The following is a 9,260-nucleotide window of genomic DNA, read 5'->3' as shown; positions in this document are numbered from 1 at the left end:
ACGTCTCATTTCAACTCAAACATGTGTGTGCCTTTAAGAGCTGACACTTCCTCCTCAGATCTGCACAGAGCGGTGGGTGCAGCTTCCCCTGTCTCTCTCTCTCTCTCTCCACTATTAAGTTTCATTTGTGTTAAAAGTGAAAGTGTTTGTGATCCAGCAGAGATGGCGCAGAAAACACTCGACCAAGAAGCCTTTTCCTGCTCCGTGTGTTTGGATCTACTGAAGGATCCTGTGACTATTCCCTGTGGACACAGCTACTGCAGGAACTGTGTCCAACAGCACTGGGACCAAGAGGACGTCAAGCAGCTCTACAGTTGTCCTGAATGTCGCCACAGCTTCAGCCCCAGGCCTGTCCTGGTTAAAAACATCATGTTAGCAGCTGTAGTAGAGCAGATAAAGAAGACAGCGCCCCCTGCTGACCGCTGCTATGCCGGACCTCAGGATGTGTCCTGTGATGTGTGCACTGGGAGGAAGCTGAGAGCTGTCCAGTCCTGTCTGCAGTGTGTGGCCTCTAACTGTGAGCGCCACCTACAGCCTCATCATGAAGCTGCAGCGTTACAGAAACACCAGCTGGTGGCACCGTCTCACAGGATCCAGGAAAACATCTGTACTCAACATGACAAAGTGATGGATCTATTCTGCCACAGAGACCAGCAGCTGCTCTGCTCCTCCTGCTCTGTGGACCAACATAAGGGTCATGACATAGTGACCTCTGCCTCAGAGAGGGCTCAGAGGCAGGCAGACACCATTCACACAGGGAACCAGAGCTACTTGAAGGAAGTGACCAGACCTGTGTCCAAGCTCAGAGACACACTCCAGCTCACTCTGAGTCCAGTCCAGGTTTTACTGGCACCAGCTGAACCCAGCTCCAGAGACGACTTCTTACAATATTCTACAGAAATCACTCTGGACCCAAACACAGCTCATACATGGATGTCTCTGTGTGATGGAAACACAAGAGCAACAGTTATGAGTGAACCCCAGAGTTATCCAGATCATCCAGACAGATTCAGTCAGTGGTGTCAGGTCTTGAGCAGAGAGAGTCTGACGGGTCGCTGTTACTGGGAGGTGGAGTGGAATGTGGGGCTGGCTCGTGTTGCAGTTTCATACAGAGATATTCAGAGGAAAGAATACTCTAAAGAATGTTTATTTGGAAACAATGATAAATCCTGGGCTTTACAATGTTATTCCAACAATTATTCATTTTGGTTTGACAAAGTCGAGTCTCAGGTCTCAGGTCAGGTCTCAGATCCTGCCAGGCCCAGAATCGGGGTTTACCTGGACCACAGTGCAGGGGTTTTGGCGTTTTACAGCGTCTCTGGACGTACTATGAGCCTCGTCCACAGAGTCCAAACCAGGTTCACTCAGCCTCTCTATGCTGGACTCTGGATTTATAATACTGAGAACACTGCATGTTTCCTAAAAGTCAAATAGAAGCTTTGTTCTTCACAATTTGGGCTCAGTTTTGTGACTTTTACTTTGAACGACTGTATATACGTAAAACTTTATCATTCTTTACAAGGCGTGTTAAAGAATCTATACCTAAACACTAATCCAAATCCAGGACTAATATCAAAACCAGATACTAATTTGAACAATTACTGACTCTGGAAAAAAAACACAAAACAAAACAAAAAAAACAAAACAAAAACATATACATATATAAGAGAAAAAAATACCGTTGGTCTATATCAGAACAAAGAAAATGTTATTATATTAATTATATTCTGTCCAAAGACTTTATTATCTAAATGAAAAAAATGTTCCTCTGCTTCAAATCAAAAGTTTGGCCTTGTGTATAAGATGAACTCTTAGCTACATTACTGTTCACACTATAATCATTTATACTGTTACTGGTTTTTTTGAACTTTCTTTCACTTCAAATGTTCTTCTGTAAACTTCATGTGTGTTTGACTTTTTGCTCGATCATTATGTAAAAAGTGATTTTCTTATGTCATGTAAAACTCCAGCAGTGTGTTTCTGTCTGTGATGAAACTTTTGACATGAGTTGAATGAAAGTGTAAAGGTGTTTAAACAATTCTGATCATCTTTACACTGGAATTTTGAAACCACAAATACATTTGTAAACACTAAATTATTTTTTTCATGTGGACTTTTCAGTTTCAAAATCTAAAATTCATTGCAGAGTTCTGAAATACTCCAGTATTTACAGAAAGTGGAGGCAGGGGGCGCCATCTGAAATCCATTAAATGAGCTCTACACCAGAACTGAACCAGGACTAAACCAGGACTAAACCAGGACCAAACCAGGATTAAACCGATACTTAACTAGTAGTAGTAGTAGTAGTAGTAGTAGTGGTAGTAGTAGTAGCACTTGTAGTAGTAGTAGTAGTAGTAGCAGTAGCAGTAGTAGTAGTAGCACTTGTAGTAGTAGTAGTAGTAGTAGTAGTAGCAGTACTAGTAGTAGTAGTAACAGTAGTAGTAGCTAGTAGCAGTAGTAGTAGTAGTAGCAGTAGGAGTAGCAGCAGCACAAGTAATAGTAGTAGTAGTAGGAGTAGTAGCAGTAGTAGTTGTTGTTGTACTAGTAGTAATTGTACTAGTAGTAATAATACCAGTAACTATGGTAGTTAAAGTAGTAATAATAACAGTAGTAGTAGTAGTAGTAGTAGTAGTAGTAGCAGTGGTGGTAGCAGAAGTAGCAGTAGTAATAATTGCAGTAGTCGTGGCTGTAGTATTAGTTGTACTAGCATTACTACTACTACTACTAATAGTATGGCAGTAGTATTACTAGTACTAGTAGCAGTAGTAATAGTAATAGTAGTAGTAGTAGTAGTAGTAGTAGTAGTAGTAGTAGTAGTAGTAGCTAGAGGAGGAGGAGAAGTCCAAGAAATGACTCAAGTAAGGATAAAAAGTATTTAAGAAAAGTAGTAAAGTAAGTAAAAGTAAAAGTAAATGAAAGAATCAGAAGAATCTGGAGTTTTCAAAGATCAGACCCAAAAATGAGACAAACTAAATCAGATCTGGAGCCAGAAACACAAATGTTCAAATCATTTCATACAGATTTTTATATTTTTACTCACATAAGAATACTGTTACACTGTACTATATATTACTCACATACTGTTAGTAGTACTGCTACTTCAGAGTTACTCAAGTAAATGTAAGTGAGTACTACCCACCTCTAGGTACAGGCGTGGTCTATAGTCACTGTTAACTAGTACAGTAGTGAGTATGACATGCACAGATTCAGTGGTGGCTCTTGAAAAGGCCTTTCAGCGCCCTCTGGTGTTTGCTGATGAAAATGTCATTAGAGGAATCTTCATAAAACAACTTCAAACCTCCAAATGTTCACAATACACCCCCCGCCCGCCGCCCGCGCCCCTCCCCTGACATCACAGCCTCCCGTTTGACTGACAGCTCTGATCAGGACTCCTCTGTGTCTCTCATCTCCAAATGTTTTTCCTGGTACCAAAAATAACCCCTGCCCCAGACAGAGAGGGTTTGAGACGAGACGCTGCGTGTGAGCGAGAATACAGCCTTTTCACTCAGATTACACAAACGCAACAATTATTAAAGTGCACCAATTCTGCAAAAGGGACTTTTCAGAACTTTTAACGGTGTTCTTTCTTCTTCTTTTTGACCCTCTGAAGTTATATTTGAAGTGATTTGTGCATCAGCCACAATTATCACCTCCACTGTACAGCCTGTTAGTGTTACGCAGTTACCCAGCTATCCTTCAGTGTCTCTGGGTTAAGCCTGCATTTGACCCATCATTTGGCGTTGAAAAGGTTGTTGTCAAATTTCCATATGAAAACTTTAAATGATGTTCTCACTCTTAATCTTCTAAATTAAATAATAATAAAACAAAAGAAAAAGTTGTAAGGGAGACACGAACTCCTGTTTCCTTTCCCCCTGGTGGTTAGAGATGGGAGAGAGTGCAGCATCCTAACAGCCTGGTGGATGAAGCTGTGAGTGAGTCTGGAGGTGCAGAAGGCTCCTGTACCTCCATCCACAGAGTAGGAGGAGGTGCAGGAGGCTCCTGTACCTCCATCCACAGAGTAGGAGGCTGAACAGGTTGTGTGTGGGGCAACTTGCACTCACAGTTGTGATGGCTTTGCGGGTGAGACGGATGGTGTATATGTGGGTGGTATATAAGCGGGTGACGCGAGTGGCGTATATGTGAGTGAGGCGGGTGGTGTATAAAGGGTTGTGGCAGGTGGTGTATTTGTGGGTGGTGCATATGCGGGTGGTGTATAGGTGGGTGGTGTATATGTGGGTGGTGAATATGTGGGTGGTGAATATGCAAGTGAGGCAGGTGGTGTATAAGGGGTTGTGGCGGGTGGTGTATGTGTGGGTGGTGTAAATGCAGGTGAGGCAGATGGTGTAAATGCAGGTGGTGTATATGTGGGTGAGGCAGGTGGTGTATATGCGGGTCGTGTATGTATGAGTGAGGCGGGTGGTGTAAGTGCGGGTGAGACGGGTGGTGTATATGTGGGTGGTGTACATGGGGTGTGACATGTGGGTGAGGCGGGTGGTGTATGTGCAGGTGGTGTATATGCGGGTGGTGTACGTGCGGGTCGTGTATATGTGGGTGGTGTACATGTGGGTGGTGTATATGTGGGTGGTGTACATGTGGGTGGTGTACATGTGGGTGGTGTACGTGGGTGGTGTATGTGGGTGGTGTATATGTGGGTGGTGTACGTGCGGGTCGTGTATATGTGGGTGGTGTACATGTGGGTGGTGTATATGCGGGTGGTGTATATGTGGGTGGTGTACGTGTAGGTGGTGTACATGCTGGTGAGGCGGGTGGTGTACGTGCGGGTGAGGCGGGTGGTGTACGTGCGGGTGAGGCGGGTGGTGTATGTGCGGGTGGTGTGTACGTGCGGGTGAGGCGGGTGGTGTACGTGCGGGTGAGGCGGGTGTGGTGTACGGGTGCGGGTGAGGCGGGTGTGGTGTACGTGCGGGTGAGGCGGGTGGTGTAAATGCGGGGTGGTGTATGTGTGGGTGGTGTACGTGTGGTGGTATATGCGGGTGAGGGGGGTGGTGTAATGTGGTGCGGGTGGTGGTGGTAAATGCGGGTGAGGCGGGTGGTGTACGTGCGGGTGAGGGCGGGTGGTGGTAATGCGGGTGAGGGGGGTGTGTACGTGCGGGTGAGGTGGGTGGTGTAAATGCGGGTGAGGGGGGTGGTGTACGTGCGGGTGAGGTGGGTGGTGTAAATGCGGGTGAGTGTATGTGTGGGTGGTGTAAATGGCGGGTGAGGTGGGTGGTGTAACGTGCGGGTGAGGTGGGTGGTGTACTGCGGGTGAGCGGGTGGTGTACGTGCGGGTGAGGCGGGTGGTGTACGTGCGGGTGAAGCGGGTGGTGTACATGCGGGTGAGGCGGGTGGTGTACGTGCGGGTGAGGTGGGTGGTGTACGTGCGGGTGAGGTGGGTGGTGTACGCGGGTGAGGCGGGTGGTGTGGTGCGGTGAGGTGGGTGGTGTAAATGCGGGTGAGGCGGTGGTGTAATGCGGGTGAGGTGGGTGGTGTAAATGCGGGTGAGGCGGGTGGTGTACGTGCGGGTGAGGTGGGTGTGCGGGTGAGGTGGGTGGTGTAAATGCGGGTGAGGTGGGTGGTGTAAATGCGGGTGATGAGGTGGTGTAGGTGTGAGCGGGTGATGCGGGTGAGAAAGAAGCGTGTTGCGGGTGGAGGCTTGTGCCCTGGCGTGATTAGGTTGATAAAGTGAATGTCAACAGGAGTTAGATGTTTGTGGTTGTGTTTGGCCTCAGCTCTGGGTTTGCGTTTGTTTTGACAGTGTCAGAACTCATCCAACTTCCCACTGCCAAAAATCTGTTGGGGAAGAAAATATTTCAGTTCTCTGAGGCTTCACTTTGAGCTTTGTGACGTTTATCATGGAGGATTACATCTACAGCATCTGGCAACCCTCTCCTCTGCATCTTCTGCTCCTCTGGCATTCTCCTCTGCTCCACTAACCCTCTCCTCTTCTCCTCTGACCCTCTCCTCTTCTCCTCTGACCCTCTGACCCTCTGCTCCTCTGCTCCTCTGCTCCTCTCTCCTCTGTTCCTCTGTTCCTCTGCTCCACCGACTCTCCTCCTCTGACCTCTCCTCTGCTCCTCTGACCCTCTCCTCTTCTCCTCTGACCCTCTCCTCTGTTCCTCTGATCTTCTCTCCTGTTCCTCTGACCTTCTCTTCTGCATCTTCTGCTCCTCTGACCCTCTGCTCCTCTGTTCCTCTGTTCCTCTGCTCCACCGACGCTCTCCCCTGTTCCTCTGACACTCTCCTCTGCTCCTCTGGCATTCTCCTCTTTTCCCCTGACCTTTTCCTTTGCTCCTTTGATGCTCTCCTCTGTTCCTCTGACCCTCTGATGCTCTCTTCTGCATCTTCTGCTCCTCTGACCCTCTCCTCTGCTCCTCTGATGCTCTCCCCTTCTCCTCCGCTCCTCTGACCTTCTCCTCTGCTCCTCTGACCGTCTCTTCTGCATCTCTGCTCCTGTAACCTTCTCCAATGCTCCACTGACGCGCTCCTCTGTTGCTTTGATGCTCTCCTCTGTTCCTCTGACACTCTCCTCTGTTCCTCTGCTCCATGCTCTCCTCTGTTCCTCTGACCATCTCCTCTGCTCCTTTGATGCTCTCCTCTGTTCCTCTGCTCCTCTGATGCTCTCCTCTGTTCCTCTCTCTTCTGACCTTCTCCCCTGCTCCTCTGACCCTCTCCTCTGCTCCCCTGACGCTCTCCTCTTCTCCCCTGATGCTCTCCTCTGCATCTTCTGCTCCTCTGACCTTCCCCTCTGTTCATTTGACACTCTCCTCTGTTCCTCTGACCCTCTCTTCTGCATCTTCTGCTCCTCTGATGCTCTCTTCTGACCCTCTGCTCCTCTGTTCCTCTGCTCCACCAACGCTCTCCTCTGCTCCTCTGATGCTCTCCCCTACTCCTCTGCTCCTCTGGCATTCTCCTCAACTCCTCTGACCTTCTCCTCTGCTCCAGTGATGTGCTCCTCTGTTCCTCTGATGCTCTCCTCTGTTCCTCTGACACTATCCTCTGTTCCTTTGACTTTCTCCTCTGTTCCTTTGATTTTATCCTCTGTTCCTCTGCTCCTCTGACCTTCTCCTTTGCTCTTCTGACCTTCTCCTGTGCTCCTCTGACCCTCTTGTCTGCTCCTCTGACCCTCTCCTCTGCTTCTCTGACCTTCTCCCCTGTTCCTCTGACCCTCTCCTCTGCTCCTCTGACCCTCTCCTCTGCTTCTCTGACCTTCTCGCCTGTTCCTCTGACCCTCTCTTCTGCATCTTCTCCTCCTCTGACGCTCTCCTCTGCTCCTCCAACCCATTCTTCTGCATCCTCGTTCCAACTAACCCTCTCCTCTGCATCCTCTGCTATTTTCCAAGAAACCACCCAAAAATATTACAATTCAAATAGAAAAATAGAAAGAAAGGGGAAGAAAATGGGAGAGTTCAGAGCACAGTGGAACACAAAGGCTCCATCTGGCTCTGCATCTGTCACACCTCACTGATTTTATTATTTCATTAATACACTCAGCAAACAAACCCTAAAAATAGAGGAGGACATTTTCATTTATGGGTTTCAAAATAACACATAAACAAATAAAAACTTTACAGCAAAACACTCTAATCGGATAAGCACTATTCACTTTAACCAGATCTGGATTACTGAGGTTCAGATGACACCGCGTTTTATAGAGCAGTAATATTTAATACAGATGGAGGCAGCTCAAATGAATCTTGTTAAATGCAGAATTGTGTTGTAATTCAGCGACTTCTTGGCTCTAGTCACTTATAGAAAAGATCCGGTGTTTTTACGTTTACCTTTTGGAGATTTCGTGGTAAAGTACAACGTGATCGAAAGCGAAATCTGGGTATTGACGTTCTCAAATCTGAAAAACACCAACTGATACTTTGCAGGGACATAACGCCGGGGGTGTTCTACATGTGTTTCTATTGTGGAATGTTCAGCAGTTACCATGGCGACGCAACCCGGTAACACACATCAGCAATACATGCGTCTCGAATTTCGGACTTCCGGTCACTGCGCAATGCATACTGGGAAAGGTCCTCCGAAAAAGTTTGAAATGTTTGTATTTCCAGTGGGATGTGACTATTGTCAAAGTCAATCTTTTCTAGCTTTTTGAATCACATCACTTTTGTTTCTGGTTCTGATATTGTCATATTTTAGTTTTGGGATTCAGACATCGTAATTGTGTGGTTGTTGGATCCTAACAGCAGAAAACGGGCTTTGGAAGTTTGCGAACTTCATAGATACAAAAGTGAATCAGATGTGTGTGACTGCAAACCTCTGTTCAAACTGTTTCTCTTCCCAGCGGAATTGAAAAATAGTGAAAGGTGAAGGTGATGGGCAGGATTGATCCACAGGAAGGACCAAAAAGGAAACCTTTGACTGTCTAAATCATTCAGAGTTTGCAGTGATCCCATTTGTTAAGTGAGAGGTGCAGAAGACAAACAGACTGAGCTACACTTTCTTGTTCTTGTGGTTTTACAGCAACATCACGTCTTGGTCTCTTTGCAGTGGAAGGTGTTTCTTGGCAAACAGCTGGTGCCTTCAACTTTTTAAATTCATAACCAAGGCTGAGCGAGGGATCGGGATTTTGCTTTGATGGCGCCCAACATACAAAATGTTCGCTGCAAACTCAAGATGATTTCTTAGACAGTCAAAGGTTTCCTTTTTGCTCCTTCCTGTGGATCAATTATGCCCATCGCCTTTCACTATTTTTCAATTCCGTTGGGAACAGAGGTGAACAGAGGTTTGCAGTCACATCTGATTCCTATTTGCAGTTATGGACTTCGCAAACTTCCGAAGCTCATTTCTTGAGCCGTTTTCCGATATTAGGATCCAACAACCACACAATTACAATGTCCGAATCCCAAAACTACAATATGACAATATCAGAACCAGAAACAAAAGCGACATGGTTCAAAAGCTCGGCTTTGACAATAGATGCATCACACTGGGAAATCAAACATGGAGGTTTGATGCTCACTTTTTCGGAGGTTCCTTACCAGTATACACTGCTTGATGACCGGAAGTCTGAAATACGGGATGCATGTATAGGGATGCAACAATATGGTTTTCTCACAATTTCACATGTATGTCGATACCGATTTGATTTCGATATGTTTTAAGATGCAAATAAATAAATAAATAAATAAATAAATGAAATGAAATAAATCTCACATCATTTTTTTCTGCTAATGAGTTGAATATAATAGCACTATGATGTTAATGACACATCACATACATCACATTCAGTACATGACAGTAACACCTGCACAGCT

General features: G+C 46.3%; 1 protein-coding gene across 1 annotated transcript; it reads left to right on the top strand.

Annotated features, from left to right (window-relative positions):
- The first annotated feature begins 124 nt into the window (after nt 1-124).
- LOC110175844 (E3 ubiquitin/ISG15 ligase TRIM25-like) lies at nt 125-2,096 on the top strand. Its single transcript, XM_020942063.2, has one exon. It carries the CDS (start codon nt 163-165, stop codon nt 1,432-1,434), a length of 1,272 nt encoding a protein of 423 aa, XP_020797722.2. The 5' UTR covers nt 125-162; the 3' UTR covers nt 1,435-2,096.
- The last annotated feature ends 7,164 nt before the right edge of the window (nt 2,097-9,260 follow it).

The sequence above is a fragment of the Boleophthalmus pectinirostris genome, unplaced genomic scaffold (genome assembly GCF_026225935.1).
Source record: "Boleophthalmus pectinirostris isolate CB_2022bp ecotype Guang Dong unplaced genomic scaffold, ASM2622593v1 HiC_scaffold_1, whole genome shotgun sequence".
NCBI classification, from domain to species: Eukaryota; Metazoa; Chordata; class Actinopteri; order Gobiiformes; family Gobiidae; genus Boleophthalmus; species Boleophthalmus pectinirostris.
Note: the sequence above shows the minus strand (reverse complement) of the source record. Positions and strands in the feature narration are given on the sequence as shown.

What these genes read in the sequence shown, in the direction of transcription:
- LOC110175844 (XM_020942063.2), top strand. Translation starts at nt 163, where the DNA reads ATGGCGCAGAAAACACTCGACCAAGAAGCCTTTTCCTGCTCCGTGTGT.